We start from the raw sequence: 26304 nt of genomic DNA, 5'->3' as shown, positions 1-26304 counted from the left end.
AAACCGTTTGTTTCATGTACGCAACGTTTGATAAGTTACGCATGACTTAAAATTGGTTCCTCACCCTTGTACAAATGCAGCCTCCTTTTTGTAGTTTTGTTTTGCTGCAGGAAATTCAAATTTGTTTGTTTTTTTGGAAACACTCCGAATAATACGGTGCGTGAAACAGCGTGGAGTCCAGATAAGTTACACGTGACTTATCCGGCTACGCTAAAATTGGTTCATCACCCTTGCGTAGATGCAACCTTCTTTTGTAGTGTTATTTTGCTGCAGAAAATTCGGAATTGTTTGTTTTTAGAAACACTCCAAAAAATCCTGTGCGTGAAACGACGTGAAGTCCGGATAAGTTACACGCGACTTATCCGATTACGCGGATCGGATTTGTTTGTTTTTAGAAACACTCCAAAAAATCCTGTGCGTGAAACGACGTGAAGTCCGGATAAGTTACACGCGACTTATCCGATTACGCGGAGCGGAGATCGTGCAGGCGTCCTAATCAAGTGTACCGATATCTCTATATAAGCTGAGTCGCCGCCTCCATGCATGTAACGTCCCACCTTCCCCCAGGCCGGGCCCTGTAACACCCTGAAAATTCGACCGACAAAAATCTAAACTCTAAAAATACGGATTTTCAAAAAACTTTTTAAATAAATTGCATCATGCCGATTTTATTCGATTATTTTATTGGATTTTGATTTCGGAGTTTATAAATCGCAAATAATGGATAATTAGTTAGGAATAAACCCTAAAAAGTAAATTGACAAAGTAAATAATTAAAGTGCAATTTAAAATAAGATTTGGCAAGGATAGAAATGAGTAAAACATTATTACGACCATATTTATATCCATCAAATTTAAAGAGCAATGGAATGAGAATTAACTCTAATTAAATTCAAGTAAATAATAATAATAATATATAAAACATGGAATAAATTAATCTAGAATGAATCCATGAATTGGAATAGCACAAATATTGAGTATACTTCATTTATGCAAAATTTGGGAATTAAAGAATCAAATTTAAATAATAAATGGGCCAAAATCGGGTTAATTAGAAAACGGCACTGTTCATTGCACCTAAAGTGTTCGACGAGGTCCCCTAGCCCTAACCCTCCTCCGCTGCCGCGCCAACGCCGCCCCAAGCCCCGTGCAGCCCCTGCCGCGCCGCGCCAACGTCACCGCGCCGTCGCCATCGCCGCCCGTCCATCGCGTCGCCGCTGTCGCGCCGCGCGCCGTCGCCATCGCCGCGGGTCGCCATCGTCCCGCGCCTCGTGCCGCCGCCGTCGCGTCGCCGCTGCCGCCCGTCGCGTCATCCCGAGAACCGTGTCGCCGCCTCGCGCCCCGTGCGTGCTGCCTCGCGCCCCGAGCCGCCCGCCCGTTCCATCGCCGCTCGCCCGTCGTCTCGCCCCGTCGCCGTCGCGCCGCGCTGCCGTCGTGTCGCCGCCCGTCGCGTCCCGCCCCGAGCCGCGCGCCGCCGCTGTCGCCGCCGCCGTCGACGTCCCGTCGCCGCGCGTTCCGTCGCCGCCTCGCGCCCCGCGCCGCCGCGCCGCCGTCGCGTCGCCCCTTCCCTTCTCTTTCTTTCCCCTCCTCTCCCCTATAAAACTCCACCCTCTCCCCATTTTCCCCACTCCATCTCCCCCTTCCTCTCCCTTTTCCCCTTCTCCACACGCCGCCGTTGTCGTGTCGCCGCGCCGCCACCTTCGCAGCCGCCGCGCCGTCGCCCCGGAGCAGCCGCGCCGTGCGTCGCCGCCTTGCGCCGCCGTCGCCGTCGCGCCGCCCTCGCGCCGCCGCACCGTCGCCTTCGTGCCGCCGCGCCGTGTGCCGTCGTCGCGCCGCTGTCGCCGCTACCGCCGTCGGTAAGCCGCCGCCTCCTCCCCTTGCTCGGTCGCCGTCGCCGCCCCGGGTAGCAGGGAGCCGAGAGAGAGAGAGAAAGGGAGAAGCCGAGGAAGAGAGAAAGAAGCCGGGAGGGAGGAGAGAAAGAAAAGAAAAGAAAAAGAGGGAAGAGAGAAAAAGAGAAAAAAAAAAGAAAGGGAAGAAAAGGAAAAGAAAGGGAGAAAAAGGAAAAGGAAATAAATAGGAAATTAGAGGGAGATGAGGGAAGTTTAGAAAATTTAAAATAATTAGAATTTAATTATAGATTAATTATAGTCGTAGAATTGCAAAATTTAATATAAATTATGGATTATTCTTGGCAATTTCTATAAGAAATCAATTCGCGGTAATAATTTAGATGTAGATAATAACTAAACAAATAGATGAATTCTTATAGATTATTATAGATTATTTTTGGGTAATCCCTATAAGTAATCGATTCACGGTAGAAATTCGGATTTAACTACTAGGGATTTTACCCGTGTATTATATTTAATCATTTAGTCATAGGCTAAATTAAATCGTATAATATTTCTAGGATTCCGTCCGATATTTAGCTCGCGATAGAAATTTCTAACCTATTATATGGATATAATGCTCGGTTAGATTAAATTAAAAACTTATGACAACAAAATATTTATACCCGCAAAATAGTTTGAATCGAAATTGGGTTTGCCTTAGTTCGCGAATAATAAAGTTAAAATAAAGGAATTGACTTTCGCCTTCGACTTTCATTTGGATTTATTTGGATTTTGTTTGAATTCTAATCGAATTCAAATTGTTCTTTCGCACATAATTATAGAGACCGAGGGAGCCGCGGATCCGGGTGAAAGCCAAGACCCGCAAGACCTTGAGCAAGGCAAGTCATCACTATTCCTTGAACATGTTGATCCCAATTGCGAAATTATTTTGTTTACAAATAAAATTGCATGCAATGATGAACATCCTACTTGTGATTATGCCATGCCTTGATTATTGTTTGCCCTTATTCCTTCGTAACCATGTTTACGTATGAGTCCCTAGTCAATTATGACAATTGCTTAGAAATGCTATTCTAGAATTATGCATACTCATATTTATCAAATGCTATATGCTTGGGCAATTACCTTTGGGAAGGTAATTGAGATGCAGCATGTGGAGACATGAGCGCCACATTGCCATGATATTGATGACATGATTTGTGAAAGGAAAAAATAAAACTAAACAACTGTTTTCGACTGGGGCGGACGGAGGATTTGGGTGGTATCTGGAAAAGGCTAGTACCGTCCCCGGTCAATTAAGAACCGAGCCATGAAGTTAAGCATGAAACGACCCCCGTACAACCGTACTTCTCGAATGGGTATAGACCTAGCGGATTAGATAGCCGAGCGGAGGCAGTATCCCTGCATAGATGGTTCACCCCTGAGTGAGGCAGGTGCGCTACGATGGGACAGCCGTTGAGGTAGGGCCGAGAGGCGTGCCCTACATCGGTGTCACCATTGGTAGGACTGCCATGAGTGTGTGAGAGAGAGAACTTAACTTGAACCCTAATTTAATATGTGTGTGAGACTTCTCTTTCCTGGGAGCGCCAGAACTCCTCTCACTGCTAGAAACATGGACGCCTAGAGTGCATGAGGATTTAAGTTCATGGAGCGGGTACTGCCAATGCGAGGTTATCGAAAAGCTTTGCCGTGACGCGTCTCATGTGTTGGGACGAGGCTCATGTGTTGGGCAGTTGCGGAGTGCGGGTAAAGTGTACATCCACTGCAGTGTGAGTAAACCAAATCTATTCGAATAGCCGTGCTCGCGGTTATTGAGCACCGGGACATGTATTACACTTGGCTAGACTCTAAATTCTTAACTTGTGTGGGATGGGATATTGCATGATGATTTTTATGCTGATGGAGCCACTTCCTGAGAGGTGGGAATGTGGACGTCCTCAGAAAACCATAACGACTCGATGACGGGAAGCTATCCTTGGGATCACAATGGATGGTGGACAGAACCGTCATTGTTTAATATGAACACTGGTACTAAAATTTGATTAGTCTGGGCTAGGTCTTAGGCTTGTGAAAAGAATTACAAAACTGGCTTTGCGCAAAGGAACCATAGCTATCCTTTGAATACCCCTATCATGTGCATTTCTTGCTGTGGTGGCTTGCTGAGTACGGTTGGTACTCACCCTTGCAAATGTAAAATTAATCAGAAGTGGGAGATGAAGCTTCGGAGGATCCCTATGCCTACTACCAGGAGGGAGATGAAGACGATGGCGCTCAGTAGGTCTTAGTTACGGTCGTTGCCTGTGGCAATGGCATGCCGCTGCCTTATCTATTTCTTGTTTTGGATGTATTCCGGACCGCTCGGTCCGATGATTTAAGACAATGCCTGCGGGCTTATGATGTAATAATTAGCACTAGACTCTCGTGTATGTGCTTTTGGTATTTCAGCTATGAACTCGTGTGTACCAGACTACCTGATCCAGGGAAATGGTACTGTTTACACGAATGATTCCTGTTATAAAAACGGGGGTCTACAGGCCCGCTTACATCTGATAGCTTTCATAGGTCATAGACTGCCCTCACAGACCAACACATGTCTTTTCTACAACTCCATGCATGTAACGTCCCGCCTTCCCCCAGGCCGGGCCCGCTTACATCTGATAGCTTTCATAGGTCATAGACTGCCCTCACAGACCAACACATGTCTTTTCTACAACACTTTGTCCTCACTCGTGTGCACCCAGGAAGAATTTCTCGGTCGGTCACCCATCCCACGCTTAACCCTGCCCTCACAGACCAACACATGTCTTTTCTACAACACTTTGTCCTCACTCGTGTGCACCCGGGAAGAATTTCCCGATCGGTCACCCATCCCACGCTTAACCCTGGAGTTCTTTGGAGATTGGCTTCCGAAAAAGAAGTTGCAACTTGTTGATATGAGTATTCTATTAATCTTATTAAGCCCTAGGCCGGGATGTTACACCCTCACCCTCTTAAGAGAGATCGACGCCCTCGTCGATCAACCCTAGGCCAGGAACGTTCTCTCTTGGCCACATCCATGTGTCCAGTGCCAGCGCATGTGCCATGCTGTGTAACCACTCATGCCTGCGCAACCCGTCTCACCCAGGCCGGGCCCACTTACATCTGGCAGCCCTCACCCTCTTAAGAGAGATCGACGCCCTCGTCGATCAACCCTAGGCCAGGAACGTTCTCTCTTGGCCACATCCATGTGTCCAGTGCCAGCGCATGTGCCATGCTGTGTAACCACTCATGCCTGCGCAACTGCGACACACGCGCCCGTGAAACCGCGGCTCTGATACCATTTTGTAACGACCCGTCTCACCCAGGCCGAGCCCACTTACATCTGGCAGCTTTCATAGGTCATAGACTGCCCTCACAGACCAACACATGTCTTTTCTGCAACACTTTGTCCTCACTCGTGTGCACCCGGGAAGAATTTCCCGGTCGGTCACCCATCCCAAATTGCTCCAGGCCAAGCACGCTTAACCCTGGAGTTCTTTGGAGATTGGCTTCCGAAAAAGAAGTTGTAACTTGTTGATATGAGTATTCTATTAATCTTATTAAGCCCTAGGCCAGGATGTTACAATGCAACATGTGCGAAATCAATTTAGGGTTTGTCTTCTCCTCTGTACTACGTCGTCGCTCGTAGTCTACTCCATCCCACTCGTCGGCGTGCACTGACAATTGGGTAAGCAGGTCTCCGGAACCTACGCCTTCGATGTCCTGTACCGGGAGAAGACGACACTAAGGTTTTTGGGAAGCGCTTCGCGCGACTGCTCCCTATTCGACCATAATGGCTCGTCTTTCTCTTTGCTCGCGTGCTGCACGCCGTCGTTGACGCCCGCAACCGCGAATACTTCCTGCTGAGCAACCGGTCTTCTGGTACCCACAGTACGTGTTGAGCATGTTGCGCATATTTGATCTGTTCTTACTTTACTGTCTAGTATACATGTGTAGATCTCATGATGCGTTTATGTTAGTATACATCTGCAATGTCATAATTTATTTATAGAATAAATTAAATTATTATGTGCTTATAAATTTAACAATCCAAAAATCTTATTATAGGCACTATAAAGGACAGAAGGATGGAGGGGACTGTGCCGCCACCACCGCTATAGCTTCGCTGCCGGTCGGGTCATCGTCTCAACTCACCCGGCACATGGCTGGCTAGCCGCTCCGGCGATCGATCTTGCAATCTCGATCACGCCGTCTGGATCGATCTATGTCCAAACCCCGCATGCCAGGGTTTAGTTGACGTTGGGGTGCTTCTCTGATTTAGACTGAATTAACCAAATTAGCTCTATCTTTTGATATTTAGAAAAATAAAATGATTTTTTTCCGTGGAAAAATATAATGATGTTAGACTCTAAACATACTCCCTCTATTTTTAAATATAAATATTGCATTGGACATATCATTAATACTTTAAATCTGGACAAAAATGTTCTGATTTGTAATATAGGATGGTCTGTCTAGATTCTTTATAATAAGATATGTATAGCTCATTACTTGGTATATTTTTACGACGAGAAAGCATTTTTTTTCATCTTATTAGAAAATATTAAAAATCTTATGACATGCATTTTGAATATATTACATTTTGATTTTTTACGTGCATTTGATCATTTGTTTTATTTAAAATTTTAGGATAAATATACAAAATATATATATGTCATGTGTAAAGTACTTTTAACAATACACAAGTTACAACAAAAGAAATGGTGCTTACATCTATTTTAATAAAACGAATGGTAAAATGTCATGTCAAAAAGTCAAAAATGTATTTTTTAAAGAAACAATGTCATAATTCAAAATGGAGGAATTATTATTTTGGAGTACTATTACATTTATTTAAATTATTTTACTGGTGGTAAAATAAACCGTAAGCAAGACAGGATTCGCAATCTGAGTTTTGGGGATGGAATGAGAGTACAGGAGAGATGATGTGTTTCATGAAATTTCAACACAAACCAAGAGCTTGATAAAATTCAAACATAACTCGAATGGAATTGTGAATCCATGAAGTGAGGCCTCGTCAAAATTAATCTTGAAAAGAAGTCATGAAAGAGACAAATATTGGTTGTACATATCAGACCTAAAATTTGCTTTAACCAACTAGCAGAGCTCAAAAAATAACAGAGATGCAACCTAGAAAGTTCCCCAATAAAAACTACCTAATCGAGATATACATTAATTACTGGATTACATAGAGATCTCTAGAGAAAAGAGGTTTAACAAATGTATGTGCTACCAATACATTTCTTAGACATGCACCTTTTAGTTAACTTGATAATTTATTCACATCTTATATATCTAAACACAGAATTATGTGAACCACAGTAGATAGCTTACGTCTAGGCCGTCTCTTAGTTTGTAGGACGTTAATCTTTGCCAGAGGTATACCATTTTGACTCAGGATCTTTAAAATTTTCTTAACCCTTTCATCACCTTCTTGACATTTGATTTCAACTATATTGAGGTTCTTAAACAGAAATGCTTGTTTGCATGGCTTGTCACTGTCTTCGATTTCCACAAAATTTCGAGGTTCCTGTAGCAAGTAAGGTTATCGCTAACATAAACCATCCAAGAATTATAATTGTACAAAGCAATCCATCTTGAAGTCACATACCTTAGAAAGTTGAAGAGTGAGCTTCTCTACAATTGGCGAGTGCTCAAGAAGGCAAGCTAGCCCTGACATATTAGAAGTCATGAACCACTCATTGACTAACAAGGTCTTTAGCTTGCTAAAAATGGGGCACCACATCAGATCCCTTCTGAACATAAACTGGACAAATTGCAGTGTAGGTAGATGAATTCAAAAATTAATCCGAAACACAAAGGAATTTTGCATTTGAGAATTGAAAGAAAATAAACTACAAGTAATTAATTTATTTTGATCATGATTTATAAGTTCCTCTAGCTTATAGAGGTATATCTTATTACATATACATTGGCCATATCAGATGTGTTCATAAGATATAGTATATTCCATCTAAGAAACTTCTTTGATTTTTTTTTCCAAAACAAATCAACCACTAGGAATGTTATCAGTGAAACATAATGATAAACAAGAACTTGCTGATGGAAATGTGTAAAAAAATCAGCTTGTTTGAAAATAAACTAATATGGGGGCATATGACTATGCAAATATTGAAAAATAAGAAATGGACAACAAACAAGCAGAATAGCAGGAATTGCCAGAAGTTGAAGCATACCACCCTAGACTCAGTTGTCAACTCCAAAGTCGTAGCGCCTGATAAACCTTGAAGAAGCACACAGCCGTCACCATCACTGACCATAACATCACAATCATCACATTCAGGATCACCGCAATCCCAAAATTCAGTGTTCGCACAACGATCCCTACACTCATGATCCAGATTGACAGATGCAGTAACCAACAATGGCATGCCTTCGAGCAAAGGAGTACTGCCCCAGAACTCCAGTTCCAGAGAAATAAGACCTGGGGTAGAAATACGGGTGCGGAACTTGCGATTAAAGCCGCTACCGTCTATGATCAGATGTTTCACTGATGGAGACGAGATCCTGCGAGCATTGATGAATCCACCCTGAAACTTTAGGTGCTCCAATGATGGACAACCCGAGAAATCAACCAAGCTGTCTTTGATCTCCACAAGTCTAAGATCCAACACCCTCAGATGGTTGGAGACGAGAGGCAGGTCGGGCAGACAAACCGGCTCGTCCTCCACGTAGACCTCTACTCTGATCAGCTGAGCTCCGCGCGACACGGCGTGCCGGAGCCACAGGCCGACGTCCGGCTCGTCGGAGGACGGATACCGGTAGGAGTCGAACTCGCAGCAGTAGAAGTTGATCACGCAGGCGTCCAGCGGCGCCGCGCCGTCGCGGAGGAGGAGCAGGTGCTTGACGAACTCGTTCAGCCCGCGCACCGTCTGGAACCCCTCGTCCGGGACGATCCGCAGGAGCGGCGCCGATCTCCAGAGGTGGCGCCACCGCCGGGACAGCGCGCTCGTCTGCACGGCCTGACGCGCCGACAGCAGCGAGACGACGCGCCGGAGCAGATCCTCGGGTAGGTCCCCGATCTTTACCCTCCCCGAGCTCGCCGCCGACATTTTCCTCATCTTGGCCCGGGGAAACATTCCGTCGAACAGGGCGGCTGCACCTGCGGATCACGAAACAAAGCGGCGGGTTTGGAAAGCCAGGACAGGAGAGGAGGAGAACCGGAGAAGAGATCAGTGGTTGTTACCGGTGAGCTCCACTCGCCGTCGCCGGTGGCTGGGGGGGGGGGGGGGGGGGGAGGGGGGCGAGATTGCGCGGTGGAATTGGCGCGCGCTCCCTTCTCTTTTCCCGCGCGAGGGGGCGTTAGGGTTTCTTTTCACAGCCTTGGCCCAATCCGAAGCCCAACACCAAAAGCCCAAATTGCGTCGTGGTACGCTCAACCTTGCCTCGTCTTCTCTCTCCGTCGAGGGTGACTGATAGAAGCTGCCGGCGGCGAGGTGCGGCGGTGATCGACGTGGATACACTCCCCTCTCCCTCCACCCCTTGCCCTAGCGGATCATCTCTAGTTCCGGAGGTGACCCCCCGCCACCTGTTCGACGTAATGCCTCCTCCAAAGAATAAGGCCAAGAAAGCGGCTGCGGCGAGCGGAGGCGGAGGCGGAGGCGAACGCGACCGCATCGGCGCTCTCCCGGACGAGGTGCTCCACCACATCCTCTCCTTCCTCCAGGCGCAGGGGTCCGTCCGTACGTGCGTGCTGGGCCGGCCGTGGCGCCATCTCTGGAAATCACCCACGGGCCTGCGCCTCGTCGCCGCCGGCGGACATAGCTAGCGCGTCCGCAGTCGAACACCTCCGGGAGTTCTTCTCCTCCGCGGCGGCGCGCCTCTCGACGCCTGCGAGATCTCCTTCTCCCGGTTCGACGGCGACGACCAGCCTCGCGCCAAACTCTGGATCCGCCATGTTCCTGATGTGCAGAGTCCGAGAGCAAAACTCTGAAATTTTCGAAATTTCGCCCCCCACCGAAATGCTCACATCTCACCCAAAATTTTCGGTTTTTTTCATTTTTTTTGTGAATTTGGTCAAATTTATTCAAAATCAGTCAAAATTTCAAAAAAAAAAATCGTACAAAAAAATCCGAAATTTCCAGAAATTTCGGTTCTTTCACCCACCTGCGGCAGAAATCTTAGTTTCGAAATTTCAAACCCTGTGATCAGTCATGCCAGGACTCCTGTTCTTGAGAAAATGCCGTTGTTAGTGGATGCAGTGGTCGATGTTCGTGCCATGTCTGCCATGTGTGGTGATTTCTGTAGTCGTTCTGATTCTGGGGATTGTGATGATTGGTTCAGAGGTTGTTTCGGCATTCAACATTGCGCTAACAGTTGTATGCTTTTGCAACGTTTATCAGAAGCTAAGAATCTGACATTAATAGCTGAAACCAAATTGGTATTGATCATGCGCTTCACTCTTCACATGTTCATGTTCACCTTTCTACCTTATCTGCATACAGTGAGGATTTCATTGATCTTTCTTGTGCAACGTTTTCAGTTTATTTTCAGAAGGGACTTGAAGTGGTGTCCTACACTTAGGAATTTGAAGACTTGAATACTCAACGAATACTGGTGCGTGCCCGCTGATTTCATTGCACTAGCATGTATTCTTGAGCATTCACCCATCTTAGAAAAGCTAGTCCAACTTTTTTCCAAGGTATGCAAAATCTCTGAATAAGCACGCAGTTCTTGTGTTGTCCAGTACTTACTATACATCATCGATGATCATGGTGAAACTTTTTGTCTATTCAAGGGACGTAAACATAAAGTGGAAATGAATGGAAGTCGTTATCCATCAGATGTATCAGCTGCAGTGTTGGAACATCTTAAGACTGTGGAAGACATGTGAAGTGGTTGATGAGAGAGTACACTAAACATATGTAAGATAACCGGCGGTGCGCATGCTTGTTATATTTATGCAACTAGTTTGAAACTGCAACTGCCTTTTCTTCTGGCCCGGTGCTCGATTTGCCTTCCGAAGCCCAACAGCCATAATAAGGTCTTGTTTAGTAGTTTCTAAATTTTTTTTCCAAAAACATCACATCGAATCTTTAAATACATACATTAAGCATTAAATATTAAATATAGATTAAAAAAACTAATTGCCCAGCTCGTATGGAAATTGCGAGACAAATCTTTTGAGCCTAATTAGTCTAAGAATAACCATAAGTGCTACAGCAATCCACATGTGCTAATGACGGATTAATTAGGCTTAATAAATTCGTCTCGCAGTTTCCAAGCGAATTATGAAATTAGTTTTTCATTCATGTCCGAAAATCCATTCCGATATCCAATCAAATGTCTGATGTGACACCTAGATATTTTCTTTTCGTGAACTAAACGCACCCTAACCCAACAACCCGTTTCTTGCGTTTTGGGCGTTCTCTGCTCCTCAACGGCTCAAGCTCAAGACAACCTCCCCTCCTCCGTCCAGGTCCAGCCAGGCGAGGCGATTGGAGCCATCGGGCGCGAGGTGAGGCGAGGTTGAGGCAGTGATCAACGAGCGAGACGCAAATCTTTCCCTCCCCTCCTCACCATACTGGGATGATTTCTTGTTCCGCAGGTGCTCACCAACCGTTCGACGGAATGCCTCCAACAGAAAGGGTCAAGAAAGAAAGCGGCAGCGGCGGGCGGAGGCGACCTCATCGGCGCCCTCTCGGACGCGATACTCTCCCTACTCCCGGCGCAGGAGGCCGTGCGGACGTGCGTGTTGGCCCGGCGGTGGCGCCACCTTAATTTGGAGGTCCGCCCCAGGCCTGCGCATCGTCCGCGCCGCCGGCGACCGTCGAGAAGCTCCATGGTTTTTCGTCCACCACCTCCTGCTCCTCCGCGGGGGCTCCGATCCCCTCTCGACACCTGCGAGCTTTCCTTGGATCGATGAGATCCGCGCGCGAACCTCTGGATTCGGGGTATGTTTTGTGCTCTCTGTCCCGTTAATGGGCTTCTGAGCCTTGCGCTCGTCGGCCTTCTAGGGACTAGGGCGCATCAAAATAGAAGGGAAGCTAGCTCATCGGCCTTGTAGGGCGCAGCGGCTTCCTCCCCCATCTGATACGCCGCCGCTGCATGCGAACGCCAAGGTTTGCATCTGCCGCTGGTCCTTTGCCTGCAGGTGATTCCCTAATAAAAACAGATTGTATTTTTGTTCCTTGGGCGAATAATAGTTTGGTGAACTAGATGTGCGGCAGTAGGCGCCAGCGGCGGAAGGTTAACGCCGGCGATCCATCCTCGCCGTCGTGGGCGTCTCTGCACGAGGACTTGGTGAGCCTAATCGGATGGCGAGTGGCAGCCGGCGACTTCCGCGACTACATCCGCTTCCGGGCCGTGTGCCCCCAGTGGCGCTCCGCCACCACCTGCCCGCGCGGCCGCGGCATCCTCGACCCGCGCTTCCACCCGCGCGGGTGGATGCTGCTGCCCGAGGGCCGCGGCCTCCACCCGGGCCACGGCAAGCTCCGCGGCCACGCCCGCTTCTTCAACCTGTCCACCGGCGCCGTCGTCCGCGTCAGGCTGCCCCAGTTCAGGGACCACTGCGTCCTCTACTCCGCCGACGGCGTCCTCCTGCTGCAGAGGGACCACGACACCGCCGTCCGCCTCCTCCACCCCTTCACCGGCGACACCGCGGAGCTCCCGCCGCTGGAGACCCTCCTGCCGCGGGTGCGCTGCCGCTCCGAGGCGTCTCGGTGGTGCTCTCTTAGAAACATCTGTGGCGCCAGCATCAGCGTGGGTGTAGGAGATGGACTCGTCAGGGTAATGATGCGGCCGATCGGCGTGTGGAACATATGTTTTGCTACCTCCGGTGATCAGCAATGGAGGGTGGCAACAACCTGGGATCGCATCAACCACCGTTCTTCTACATTGCCATTCCATGGGAAGCTTTATGTGCTGCTGCGACCTCATTCAGTGAGAGGTGAGCATGAGGTCATACAGATCGACCCACCCCAGAACTCTATATCGGAGCCATCACCAAAGTTGATTGCAAAATTTAAATGGCCAACAAGCGATGAAAGCTTTCGATTGTATTCCTACCGTCTGGTAGAATGCAACTCTGAGATTTTGGTGATTGGCACAAAATGGGATGCGGTTTACTACTCAGTTTACAGGCTAGCTGATCTTATGCTGGGAAGGACTGTCCATGTGACATCCATAGATGGCAATGCACTCTTCATTGGTATGAGGTCACTCTGTGTCAGCTCTAAGGCGTTCCCTACCATTGTTCCTGACACCATTGTCATGCCGGACACCAAAATCTATCTTAGTCAATACCACCTCAGTAATGGCACATTATCACAAGCAACAGATGGAGTAATTGCAGAAGAAAAAGATATTCCAGGTCCTTATAGCATCATGTGCCATATCATAACCTGTTGCTCTCCTCCATACTGGTAGTTGCCCAGTTTTCAATCTTTGTTCTGGTAAACTGCGATTGTTCATTTCACTCAATGTTTTAAATAGCTGGCTAAGGCATTTAGCGGTTAGCTTCTCAAACAGCTATAGCAGCAGCTATAGCGGGCTAGATGGAGCTATATATAGCGGTTAAATTGTACATGAGAACAAATAACTGAATCCTTCTCAAACAGATATAGCGGGAGATAGCGGCAGTTTAGCGGGAGATTTAAAACCCTGCTTTCACTTGAACATTTTATTTATGTTGCTATGCAAAGCTCACTCTCCCTCCCTCCCCCTTTCCTCTCTGCTGTAGGAACAAAGGGAAGATATCATGTAAGGAGTTGCCCACATGGAGGGTGAAGAAAAAATTTCGTTTCGGGGTGAGTCTCACCTATAGTGCAATGATTATGCTGTATTTTATTTATGCATATTTAGGTTTTACTGCTGGGGATGCCATATTTCACTAAATAAAAGTTTGCCGTTTGTGTTGTGTTTGCCATACGAGAGCACAACACAATCGGGTCAGCCACCAATCCACCCTAAAGCACAATGCATTCAGAACGCCGAGCATGGCAACCACAATTAGACCCAGTTGAAGTTTAGTCACAGTTGTCGTTTCATTATTGTAGTGACGCCTCTATTTCAGTCATAAATGACTTTAATTACCTTGCATTATACTCCCTCCATCTACTTTTGATAGTCATATTTCATCTTGACACACAGACCAAGAATAAGTGATTGTACTTATCATCCATTTAAATATGCTACTAGTCATTCCTCGTAAACAAGCGATTCATTAATATTTACATTTCTCGATGCTCATGCAACCAATCTTGTGTGGAAGAATGAATAGTCATACATTAAATCCAAGAAAGTCATTAAGATGATAAGTTGTTGGATTGAAATATGCCTATCAAAAATAAAATTTTCAGATTTGAAAATATGACTATCAAAAGTAGATGGAGGGAGTATTTTTGTACGTTCCTGGTGTAACTAGCAAAGAGAAAACAAGTTATCTCAGATTATCTCTTATATTTCAGTTGGTACAATCACTGACTTATGCATAATTTTCTACTCGTATTATCCCAGGCATAAATGGGTTACTGCACCATGATGGGTTACTGCCGCCTGGTTTCCCGACTGCTTTTATATCTATCTAGTTATATTATCGTTGTCTCTGATATATGTTTTTTCTGCACTATAATAAGTTATTATATTATCGTTGTGTCTCTGATATATGTTTTTATGCACAGTAATAAATTATTATTATCGTTGTGTGTCTCTGATAGATGCTTTTTTGGCACAATAGATTATTATCGTTGTGCGTCTCTGATGTGTTTCTGCACTGTAATAAATTATTATCATTTCCCAACAGCTAATTTCACTATAGCAGTTGCCTTGGTACCAGCCGTTACTCTTTAATTACTTCCTCCGTCCTAAAATATAGCAACCTTTTACTGCTGTCCAGATTTGTTATACTAGGATGTGTTCCATCCAGTATAAGGTTGCTATATTTTAGGACGGAGAGAGTATTTTTTGGAACCCGTCTGCATCTTGGTATATTTGCAAGAAGCCCCCTCATGAACAGGAATCCAGGCGAGGTCGTGAGACGACGAGCGATCTGATGACTCGTGCTCCCAGGCAAAGTGGCCGCCAGACGCTGCGCTGTACTGTCATCGTATCCAACGCGCCAACGCACGTTGCGACACGCAGGAGAAGAGAAGATGCGCGCCAAAATCGAACTAGAAATAAAAATAAAGATAAAAGCGAACTAACGAGTCCTTAGTGTAAGAAACAAGAGGATTCAATGAACAACTGACATCCTAGTCAAACATTATTTACAAATTGAACATTGAACATCCACAAAGAGGAATTGAACAACTATGGGAAGACGTTGAGCCACTAAAGTGAAATAGACACATATCACCATTGTAGTAAGCTTGACGCTGCAGCCGCCTGAGAAATTCAGCGTTGTCGGCAATGAAACAATTCAAGAAAAGGGAACAATGAAAAAACTTCTGAACCGCCCCAAAAATCGCATGTAAGGGACGACTCGAGGGCAAAGGCATTACTGGAATATCTCTAATTGTTCAACACGCTTGGAGGTAATATCACCCCTAGAACAGAGGATCAGCATTTTTAGACGTCGTTCACATTGAAGGTTTTCTCAACAAAATCATCCTAGCTTCGTTACTTCGTAGAGGGTACTCTCTCCGTCCCTAAATATTTGGCACCGTTAACTTTTTTAAATATGTTTGACCGTTCGTCTTATTTAAAAAATTTAAGTAATTATTAATTCTTTTTTATCATTTGATTTATTGTTAAATATACTTTTATGTATATATATAGTTTTACATATTTCACAAAAATTTTTAAATAAAACGAACGGTGAAATATGTTTAAAAAGGTCAACGGCGTCAAATATTTTTGGACGAAGGGAGTATAACCCTTGGCAGGTAAGTTGTTGTACCTAGGTTCCACCACGTTGTCGTTCTCTTTGTTTGATTGGCCTCAACAAAAAAAGATAAATGTTGGCCTGCCGTTCGGTTGGCTCGCCGCATAGACGTGATCACGTGGGGTAATGGCAGCTTTCTGATCAAGAGGAAGAAAATGTGCAACACCTCCTCGCTACGTGCATATCTTAAAGAGGAATTTGATTTTCAGTCCTATCTATAGTTGGTTTGCAACTACTAATGCTAGGACCTTTTTTTTATCAAAAGGTGTTACCGTGCAATTTGAAATAAGTCGCTAAAGTTGCAGCAAGTTCATAGTTTAGTCATTGAACTTGTAGTTCTCAGAAATTTACTCTATTAGTTTTTTCCCCATAAAGTTTGTACTAAACATGCAGTTTCTCTATTAGTTTTTCTTCATAAATTTTGTTTGGTTGTTGGGTGTAGTTTCTCTATTAGTTTTTCTTCATAAAGTTTGTTTGGTTGTTGGGTTATGGCTCTCAAATTGTAATTAGGTATATACCCCTTCAAGAATGGGAGAAAATCTCAATTAATAATATAATGACGCTCTCTTGCGTGTTTGTTTCAAAATAACCACCGAGGGGGGGGGGGGGGGGGATTCCCCACCTGAATTATATTGAGAGGGGGGGGGTACATCACATAGAGTTTACATGATTAGGAAGAACAATTGAGGAAGAAAGAAGATTTTTCCAACCGGCCACCACCGATCTATCTTCCCTGCGAAGATGCTCAACTCACAGAGTAGCGTCCTCGATACATTTGACAACTAACCTGGTCTAGGAATTGGGAAGGCCCCGGAACACGACATCATGCCTATGATTCCAAAGCCCCCATAAACAAAGCAGGAATTTTTTTTTTTGAAATGATTGGCAGGCAGATGGCAGGGAGCAGTGAGGTCAACGAGATCTTGTACATCCTAAACAACAAATATGCGTAAAGCTCGCCAGAAATCTTGGGCAAACTGACAATGAAGAAAGAGGTGACTCGCCGTCTCAACACCTCGGTTGCAGATAATACACCCAGCTTTTGAACAATGTGCTTCTTATGCAAGTTAGCTTTGGTATGAAGTCGATCCTTAGCAAGAAGCCAAGCGAAGAACTGAATGTGTGTTTGAGAAAGGAAAATAAAACTTGAATCGATCATTCAAAAAGAATTCAACAAATTTAATTTGCATCAAGTCTAAATCAATGGGAAAGCACCTCCATGCAATTTCTTAGTAAAAACTTCGTTTTGCTCTCTGTAATTCCCACAACAATTAGGGTTCGACCATTTGTGTGAATTTTATTAGGAGAAGATGGAATTATTCCAATTGATTAGGGTTCCCACTGTTAAAGATATTGTTGTTATCCTATGAGATAGGATAGGATAGAGTTCTTTTTGTTCTTATCACATGTATTTCGCATTCTGTTGTAACAGCCACAGTAGGGGCTTTTCCTACTCTATTTAACACGTAGGCGGACCCGAGCCAAAGGGTATCGCTTCCTTCTATTCTTTACATGGTATCAGAGCCATTCCCTCCAATCTCGATCTAATCTTCGCAACCATGGCGTCTTCCTCCTCCGCTGCTCCCTCATCTCTGCACGGGCAGACAGTTTCGGAGAAGCTAACCAAGTCCAATCATGTGCTGTGGAAAGCACAAGTTCTTGCCACCCTGAGAGGAGCTCAGATGGCAGGATTTCTCGATGGTGCAGTCCAGGCGCCACCGACCATGGTGGTGGTCACCACCAAGGACAAGGACGGGAAGGAGGTCACCGAGAAGGTGCCAAATCCTGCGCATGCGATCTGGATGGCGCAGGAGCAGCAGGTTCTCAGCTACCTGCTGTCCTCTCTCTCGCGCGACGTGCTGACCCAAGTCGCCACTCTGACAAGAGCCTCCGATGTGTGGGAGGCCATTGAAGGGATCTTCGCATCTCAATCAAGGGCGCGCGTGATCAACACGCGCATGGCGTTATCCACCACCAAGAAAGGCAATCTGAGTGTTGCCGAATATGTTGGTAAGATGAAAGCTTTGGCTGATGAGATGGCATCTGCAGGAAAGCATCTCGATGATGATGATCTGATCTCGTACATTTTGGCCGGCCTCGACTTCGACTACAACTCGGTGGTGTCCTCGGTCGCTGCTCGTGTGGAACCCATGACGGTAAGCAATCTGTATGCGCAACTGTTGAGTTTTGAACAGCGCATGGAACTGCTTCAAGGCGCCTCGCAATCCTCTGCAAACTCCATGTCGCGTGGAGGGCGCGGCGGCGGACGTGATGGACGCGGACGCGGAAACGGCGGCGGCGGCCGCGGCCGCGGCGGCTTCGGTCGCGGCAACGACGGGAAGAACAACACCACCAAGCCAACCTGTCAGCTGTGCGGCAAGATTGGCCACACTGTCATCAAGTGTTGGAAGAGGTTCGACACCTCTTTCACCGGAGAAGAAAAGGTGGCTGGAGCTGCTATGTCCACCTATGGCGTTGATACCAACTGGTATCTAGATACTGGAGCCACCGACCACATCACCGGTGAGCTGGAAAAACTGTCGGTGAAGGACAAGTACAGTGGAAACGATCAGGTGCACACTGCCAGTGGCTCAGGTATGAACATTAACTATGTTGGTCAAGCTATTGTTCATTCACCCATTCGTGATCTATATATTAAAAACATTCTTCATGTTCCCAAAGCACAAAAGAACCTAGTTTCTGTTCACCGTCTCATTAGAGATAATCATGCTTTCATGGAAATTTATCCATTCTTCTTTTTTCTCAAGGATCTGGTAACGAAGAAACTCCTTCTCAGCGGCAGGTGTAGACGTGGTCTCTACCCTCTTCCGTCCAGCCAAACCACAGAGTCGAATAAACAAGCATATGGTGTTGTTAGGCCGTCGGCGACGAGGTGGCATCACCGCCTCGGTCATCCTTCTTTTTCTATTGTCAACAAGGTCATTAGTCATAATAATCTCCCTGTATCCTTAGAGTCTAGGCAAGTATCGGTTTGTGATGCATGCCAACAGGGAAAGAGTCATCAATTACCCTATCAAAAGTCTGTTAGTCAGTCTACAGCTCCCTTGGAGCTTATTTATTCAGATGTTTGGGGTCCAGCACCCAGTTCTGTTGGTAATAAAACTTATTATGTGAGCTTTGTTGATGACTATAGCAAATACACTTGGATTTATTTGCTAAAACACAAATCTGAAGTCTTTGCAAAATTCCATGATTTCCAAAACCTTGTTGAACGACTCCTTGAGAAGAAGATTAAGGCTGTTCAGACTGATTGGGGTGGTGAATACCAGCGCCTCAACTCTTTCTTTCAGCGAATAGGTATTGATCACCATGTTTCCTGCCCACATACACATCAACAGAACGGAGCCGCAGAAAGGAAACATCGCCATATTGTTGAAGCAGGGCTGTCTCTTTTAGCCCATGCCTCCATGCCGCTTAAGTTCTGGGATGAAGCATTCACTACAGCCACATATTTGATAAATAGAACTCCCAGCAAAGTTATTAACTTTGACACACCTATAGAGAGACTTCTACATATTAAACCAAACTATGAGGCACTTCGCACCTTTGGGTGTGCATGCTGGCCGAATCTCAGACCCTACAATGCCCACAAACTATCCTTTCGTTCCAAACAATGTGTCTTCTTAGGCTATAGCTCCTTACACAAAGGGTTCAAATGCCTGGAACCCTCCACCGGCCAAGTATACATCTCCCGAGACGTAGTGTTTGATGAAGGTGTGTATCCCTTCGCCACTCTGCATCCAAACGCTGGTGCTAAACTTCGCGCTGAGCTCTTGCTTCTTCCTGCTAATCTGCATCAATTCCCATTATTTGATTCCGGGGGTGAATGTCAAGCTGATCAACCTCTAGTTAATCGTTCTAATGCCACTAATCAAAATGCTGTGAATGATGCAGTTCATATAAGCACTGGTACAGGAACAGGTGGGAACGGAGCAGCTGAACAGACGGCGCAAAATTCCGGCGAAAATGCGGCAGACAGTAGTGCACAAACCAGTGAAAATGATCGTCATTTTATGCAGCATGGCGGCGTGGAACCCCATGCAGACTCCCATGCAGACTCACCCACGTCAATCAACTCCATGCGTCAGAGCAGTCCTGAACCAGTTGCTGCTGATCCTGGTTCCAGCAGACATAGCCAACCCCGAGGCAGGTCTCCTTCACAAGCATTACTGCATGGTTCGGGATCGTCTGCGTCCTCTGTCCCTGTGGCCGAATCGTCAGGGTCGAGTTCCTCTGAGTCTGGCGATGAGCAGATAAGGTCTACAACAACAGTTCAGGTTGAATCTCCTCCAAGACGTGTGACACGATCACAGCACGGCATCAGCAAACCAAAGGAGTACACTGACGGCACAGTGAAGTATAATCCCAGGTATGGCTTATTAACAGAAGTAGGAGAACCATCTACTCTGCAAGAAGCTCTTAGTAACAAGAATTGGAAAAATGCCATGGATAAGGAATTTTCTGCTCTTATGCATAATAAAACCTGGCACTTAGTTCCACAGACACAAGGAAAAAATATAATAGATTGCAAATGGGTCTATAAGATTAAAAGAAAGGCGGATGGTTCTATTGATAGATATAAGGCACGACTAGTTGCAAAGGGTTTTAAGCAGAGGTATGGCATTGATTATGAGGATACCTTTAGTCCCGTTGTTAAAGCGGCAACTATTCGTCTAATCTTGTCAGTTGCAGTCTCTAGAGGATGGACTCTAAGGCAACTAGATGTTCAGAATGCCTTCTTACATGGATATTTAGAAGAAGAGGTATATATGAGATAGCCACCTGGGTATGAGGATAAGGAACACCCACATTCGCTTTACAAGTTAGACAAAGCGTTATATGGGTTAAAACAAGCGCCGCGAGCTTGGTATTCTCGATTAAGCAAGAAATTGCAGGAACTTGGTTTTACTCCATCAAAGGCTGACACATCTTTGTTTTTCTATAACAAAGGTAAACATACAATATTTGTGCTCGTGTATGTTGATGATATTATTGTTGCAAGCTCTTCTACACAGGCAACTGAATGTTTGCTGAAAGATCTTGAGAAGGAGTTTGCACTAAAAGATTTGGGAGATCTACATTACTTCTTGGGCATTGAGGTGAAGAAGACTAGAGATGGCTTGCTGTTAACTCAAGGGAGGTATACTTCTGAAATTTTACAAAGAGCAAATATGAGCACATGTAAGCCTGTAAATACTCCTCTGTCCACTTCAGAAAAGCTGTCGCAAACAGAAGGAACAGCATTGGGTCCTAGCGATTCCACACAATACAGAAGCCTGGTGGGTGCATTGCAGTATTTGACACTAACCCGGCCTGACATTTCCTTCTCTGTAAACAAGGTTTGCCAATTTCTGCAGCAACCAACGACGGCACACTGGAGTGCAGTAAAACGGATACTTAGGTATCTCAAGGGAACACAAGATGTAGGCCTAAAAATTAGTAAGTCATCCTCTACAATAATTAGTGCATTTTCTGATGCTGACTGGGCAGGATGTGTGGATGATCGAAGATCTACAGGAGGTTTTGCAGTATTTTTAGGCTCAAATCTTGTTTCATGGAGTGCAAGAAAACAAGCAACAGTCTCTAGGTCCAGTACTGAGGCTGAGTACAAAGCTCTGGCAAATGCAGCAGCAGAGCTAATGTGGGTAAGAAAATTACTTGATGAAATCGGTATATTTCAGTCAGGTCCTGCAAGATTGTGGTGTGATAATTTAGGTGCAACCTATTTATCGGCAAATCCAGTTTTTCATGCAAGGACAAAGCATATAGAAATTGATTTTCATTTTGTGCGTGAGCAAGTAGCACAGAAGCTGCTGGAGATCAAGTTTGTGTCGACAGATGATCAAGTGGCAGATGGATTCACAAAGTCACTTCCTGTTAGACAGCTTGAAATGTTTAGAAACAATCTCAACTTGGGTAAGTTGTGATTGAGGAGGGGTGTTAAAGATATTGTTGTTATCCTATGAGATAGGATAGGATAGAGTTCTTTTTGTTCTTATCACATGTATTTCGCATTCTGTTGTAACAGCCACAGTAGGGGCTTTTCCTACTCTATTTAACACGTAGGCGGACCCGAGCCAAAGGGTATCGCTTCCTTCTATTCTTTACACCCACAACAACTAGCTTTCTTCTTAATTGTTCTTATGCACGCCTTATCCATGTTATCAACTCACACAAACATATCAGGAAAGGAGAATTGTTCTGTGCAATTATAGTTTGTGCATATGTTCATTGTGTTTCCATGAGTAAAACGCCCTGTTCTTTTTTTTTTTCTGACCAAATGGATTGTGAAGAAAAATCTAATACTCCCTCCGTTTCACAATGTAAGACTTTCTAATATTGTCCACATATATTTAGATGTTAATGAATGTAAACACATACATATGTCTAGATTCATTAACATCTAAATGAATATAGGCAATGCTAGAAAGTCTTATATTGTGAAGCGGAGGAAGTACATAGTTTTGAATAAACAATCGGAGCCGCTCTTCACAGCATTGTGACATTGTGTCAATATAATGAGACGAAAGAAGCGTCTCTCTATGCCAATGAACAATACGAAACATGGCTTGGTCCAATCCCTACAATCTGAATTCCACTCCTCGGAGTTGAGGAATTCAAATCGTTCTTAATTGGAAGTCCACAAATTTCATAACCGAATCAAAAATGCAGCTAAAACAAATTTCATGACGTGAAGATGGAATTACTCATCTGTCGGGTCAACAACGTGGCCGGCGAAGAGCACCACACCCGACGACTCCTCCACAACCAAGAACGCGAACGGATGGTCGGCGACGAAATCCACCCTCGCCGGCCGCCGTGACGATGGCGCCGCCGATGCGAAGGTAAGACAAACCGCGGTGGCGGCGGCCGCCTCGGTGCCCTCCTCGTTCACCTCGATGACGGCCTTGTGCTTGACGTCCGACACAAACAGCGGCGGATCATCGCCGGAGTTCTCCGCTTCCAGCACGTCGGCCAGGTCCGCCACGAACGGCTTGAACACGTCCCTGACCCCGAGACGCTGGAGCGCGCCCACGACGCCGTCGTCGAAGGAGAGCTTGAACCTGGGGATCCTGAACTCGCCGACCTCGACGCGCCGCTCCGGCGTGTGCTCGCGGAGGAAGCCCTCGCCGCCGGCCGCCATCCTGTCCTCCAGGCTCCACAGGCCGTCGCGCTCGTCGGGGAGGAAGACGTACATGGAGTACCTCGTCGGCGTCTCCGCCGCCGTCGTCCTCGCACTCACACGCGCCGCGTACGGCATCTTGAGCACCTTGAACCCGTCGTGCACGGCGATGTACTGGTCCTCGCCGCTGCGCATGAAGTCCGCCTCGACGTCGCCGCCGTCGAGGCGGTGGAACGCCCGCTTCTCGGTTATCTCCTTACAGAAAGGAGTCCGCCATTGGCAGTTGAAGTAGATGGCGCTGGCGACCACGAGGCCCGTGTCCGTGCTCACCGACCCCGGCGGGAGGATCGTGTCGATGAGCTTCTCCGTCGCCGCCGCAACCCAGCTGTTGATCTCCTTCCTCGCTTCCTCCGGCTACACGCATACATGACAGATTAGATTGATACATCTCGGCGGCGGCGGAGAGCTGCTTGGTGAGGCGCATGGACAGCGCCGTCAGGCCGGAGACGGCGCACCGCCGCGCACACGATTCCATGGTGAAAAGGTGTTCGACGCCTGTCTCAGAGATCTATTTGCACAACTCGATCACAAGACGTACGGCCCAAGGCTTTTATAGAACCTATAATCCATGAATGCTGGAGTAATAATAACATAGTATATCGTAGTATATTGTTAGGGACTATTAAAAAACTGCCTAAGTTCTTTAAGAAAAAAACTTTCAAATCTAATTATAGTATAATTGTAATATGATTCCACTATAACTATTATATAACTTATATATAAGTATTAAAATAATATATACAGTTTTATATCTAATTTATATAGAGATTACAATATACTTACAGTGCAGATACAATGTAAGCATAATTTACAATGTAACTATACTGTAATTACATTGTAGTTAAACTTGCGACAGTTTTTTTTAGCAATTTCGTATATATAGCATGAAATCGCCATGGTTTAAAACCTATCTATTATTAGTACCCCCATTATTTATATTATATGTTGTTTTTACTTTTTTTAATCAAATTTCTTTATATTTAATCAAGTTTATAGAAAATTTTAGTAACATGTATAAAACCAAATTAGTTTCATCAGGTGAAAGATTTAATAGATTTTGATAATATATATATTTTGTGTTGAAAATGCTACTATATTTTTCTATAAATTTGGTTAAACTTAAAGTTTTATTACGAAAAAAAATAAAAAATGACTTATAATACGAAACAGATAGAGTAGAAAAAAGGGGCAGGCCTCAAATACTGCAATCCAAAGAAATAAAAGCTATACTTCCCGATCTACCTGAATTTGCAACCAATTGCAACCTAAAAGTATAAATGTATACTATTAGAGCAAGTTTAATAGAGGAGTAAGCTGTCAGCTCCAAAACATAACAAGTATAATAAAATACTCTTTCACCAAATAGCTAATTTGTACAACAATAGTCTACAAGCTGCCTCCACTCAATGACAAAACCTTTCTATTCTTTTTTTTTTATAGTATCATGTCTACACGTGTCATCTTCTCATCCACAGACTACTAATCACGTGGACCCCACAACTGTATGGCATGTTGTTGCTTTTCTTGCCTCGACACACGCGTGGAGGCGGTGACTAATTAGTCGCCGGCTCACCCTCTTTCTCCCCAAATTTCTCTTCCAACTCACCATATTAGGCTGCATGCATGTAGTATCGCCGGCAAAATTCATCAATTGTACCTGCTCTTAGCAGTCCAATAATTAATTATAATTTTTTATTGGTACTATAAAAATTTATGTTGTTATAATGGGTACCATTATCATGGTTATGCGTGAGAATGGCATACTGTCTCCTACGGCACACCCACCTTGGTGGTCTTTGTACGATAGGGTGGGGCGTGACAACAACGAAGTAGCCCAAGCTTAGAACGCTATTGCCAGCGACGACCAAGAGAGTGAAATAGACACAAATGATTGTTGTAGGAAGCTCGACGCTATAGCCCCCTGATCTAAACTCAATGTTGTCACCATCGAAGGAAAAAAAATGCAGACGATCGACGATAACGAAATCACTTCCAAAACAGGCCGTAATCATCTAGCTCATATTCCCTCTATGGAAGTGGAGATTGCAGCTGTGATCTAGACCATATGGAAAGCCAAAAAATGCAGTATGTTTTAAAAACAAGAAATCTCATGACCCTACTGAGCTAATACATGAAGTATGTTTTTCATTGAATTGTGGTCCATTTTGCTGATGTCGGAGGACATGCAAAGAAAGCTACAACTAGGAGTGGCATCGCTAAGAAGGGTGCACTACTAGAAAACACCTAATATATAGGTACCGGCCTGTAGATGTCAGTTTATTTAAAACCGGCACCTATTTCCTTCTAACTGTAAGAGATAGATCTCGGCCATACATCATCACGTAAAATTTAATTTCTACCAAAACTCGCCATAATTGTCATCTCTACTACCATATAATGTACGGGGAGTAAAAATGGAACTCCTAAGACCAACCTCCATCAACTTCCTCCTTTCAAACCCCCAATCTTCTCTTCTCTTGGCAAACAGGCCGCTAGGGTTTGGAAGGATGCGGGGGTTCGAGGGCAAGGAGAGCCTCTATATTACGAGTGGCCTTGAAAAGGTTGGACATTTACACGGTACACCAAACCAGTTAATTTGATGAGACCTAGAATGTGAGGGCCCCCAAGACAAGGGAACAATGCCTCAGATAGGCCCACCGCGAGGATCAACTTATTTTATTGTTTTAGTCTCTCTGGTGACAGATTCTTCTTCGGGAGTTTGGCCAAAAAAAAGCATGACAACACGACGAGTAACTTAATTGGATTGAGCATGAGTTTTATAGGTCGGTTATTTTCTTTCATTATTTTGAAGAACAAATGGAAAACTAGGCATGACATGACAATGGAATAAATTTGAGCTTGTGGGAATCACATGAGAATGCCCGAAATATACTAGGACAACAAATGTTTGATAGAGTTTAGAACTAGTTGAACAAGAGATATATTCCAACTACCGATCAAAGAACTTGGCATAACATATGGGAACGTATTCTGGAGCCTAGATCGTTGGTGTTGGGAATATTAATCCACCAGCGAGGGAACGACTCAGTGTGAGAGTACACGCGACTGTAACTTTCAGTATTGTGGGATAGAGAGTTTGATCTCATCAAAGTTAGGACAAGATTGCAATTGTCCCATTGGAAAACAAACTCTTAATTAGCTTCAGAATTTCCCATTTATATTAACTTCAACATCTACCTCCCTTACAAGATAGCTCATATAACCATAATAACTCTAGCATTATGCTATTCAGACATGTAGCATTAGAGAGTACAAAAACGGAAGATGGACATTTGACATCTGAAACAGATTCATTTTGGCTGGTTTTCACATGACAGCTTGTTGGTCTTCGTATGATATATATA

At 45.1% G+C, this 26304-nt stretch overlaps 3 protein-coding genes and 1 non-coding gene across 4 annotated transcripts; 2 read left to right on the top strand and 2 right to left on the bottom strand.

The window, feature by feature from the left end:
• Positions 1-6908: 6908 nt before the first annotated feature.
• Positions 6909-8992, bottom strand: LOC127755386 (F-box/FBD/LRR-repeat protein At5g56420-like). Its single transcript, XM_052281055.1, has 3 exons — positions 8090-8992; positions 7504-7659; positions 6909-7422 (listed from the first exon to the last, which is right to left on the bottom strand). The coding sequence occupies exons 1-3, from the start codon at positions 8990-8992 to the stop codon at positions 7180-7182; spliced, it is 1302 nt and encodes a 433-aa protein (XP_052137015.1). The 3' UTR covers positions 6909-7179.
• Positions 8993-11449: 2457 nt separating this feature from the next.
• On the top strand, positions 11450-13572 carry LOC127755225 (uncharacterized). Its single transcript, XM_052280883.1, has 2 exons — positions 11450-11974; positions 12072-13572. The coding sequence occupies exon 2, from the start codon at positions 12072-12074 to the stop codon at positions 13278-13280; it is 1209 nt and encodes a 402-aa protein (XP_052136843.1). The 5' UTR covers positions 11450-11974; the 3' UTR covers positions 13281-13572.
• A 4217-nt stretch (positions 13573-17789) lies between these two features.
• On the top strand, positions 17790-17928 carry LOC127756113 (small nucleolar RNA Z247). The gene has a single exon (XR_008013153.1). It is a non-coding gene; the product is annotated as a small nucleolar RNA Z247 (small nucleolar RNA).
• A 4531-nt stretch (positions 17929-22459) lies between these two features.
• LOC127754727 (putative serpin-Z6C) lies at positions 22460-24560 on the bottom strand. Its single transcript, XM_052280291.1, has 2 exons — positions 24546-24560; positions 22460-23293 (listed from the first exon to the last, which is right to left on the bottom strand). The coding sequence occupies exons 1-2, from the start codon at positions 24558-24560 to the stop codon at positions 22460-22462; spliced, it is 849 nt and encodes a 282-aa protein (XP_052136251.1).
• Between the last annotated feature and the right edge of the window lie 1744 nt (positions 24561-26304).

This window comes from Oryza glaberrima, chromosome 11 (assembly GCF_000147395.1).
Source record: "Oryza glaberrima chromosome 11, OglaRS2, whole genome shotgun sequence".
Classification (NCBI taxonomy): domain Eukaryota; kingdom Viridiplantae; phylum Streptophyta; class Magnoliopsida; order Poales; family Poaceae; genus Oryza; species Oryza glaberrima.
This window is presented reverse-complemented; position numbering and strand designations above follow the sequence as displayed.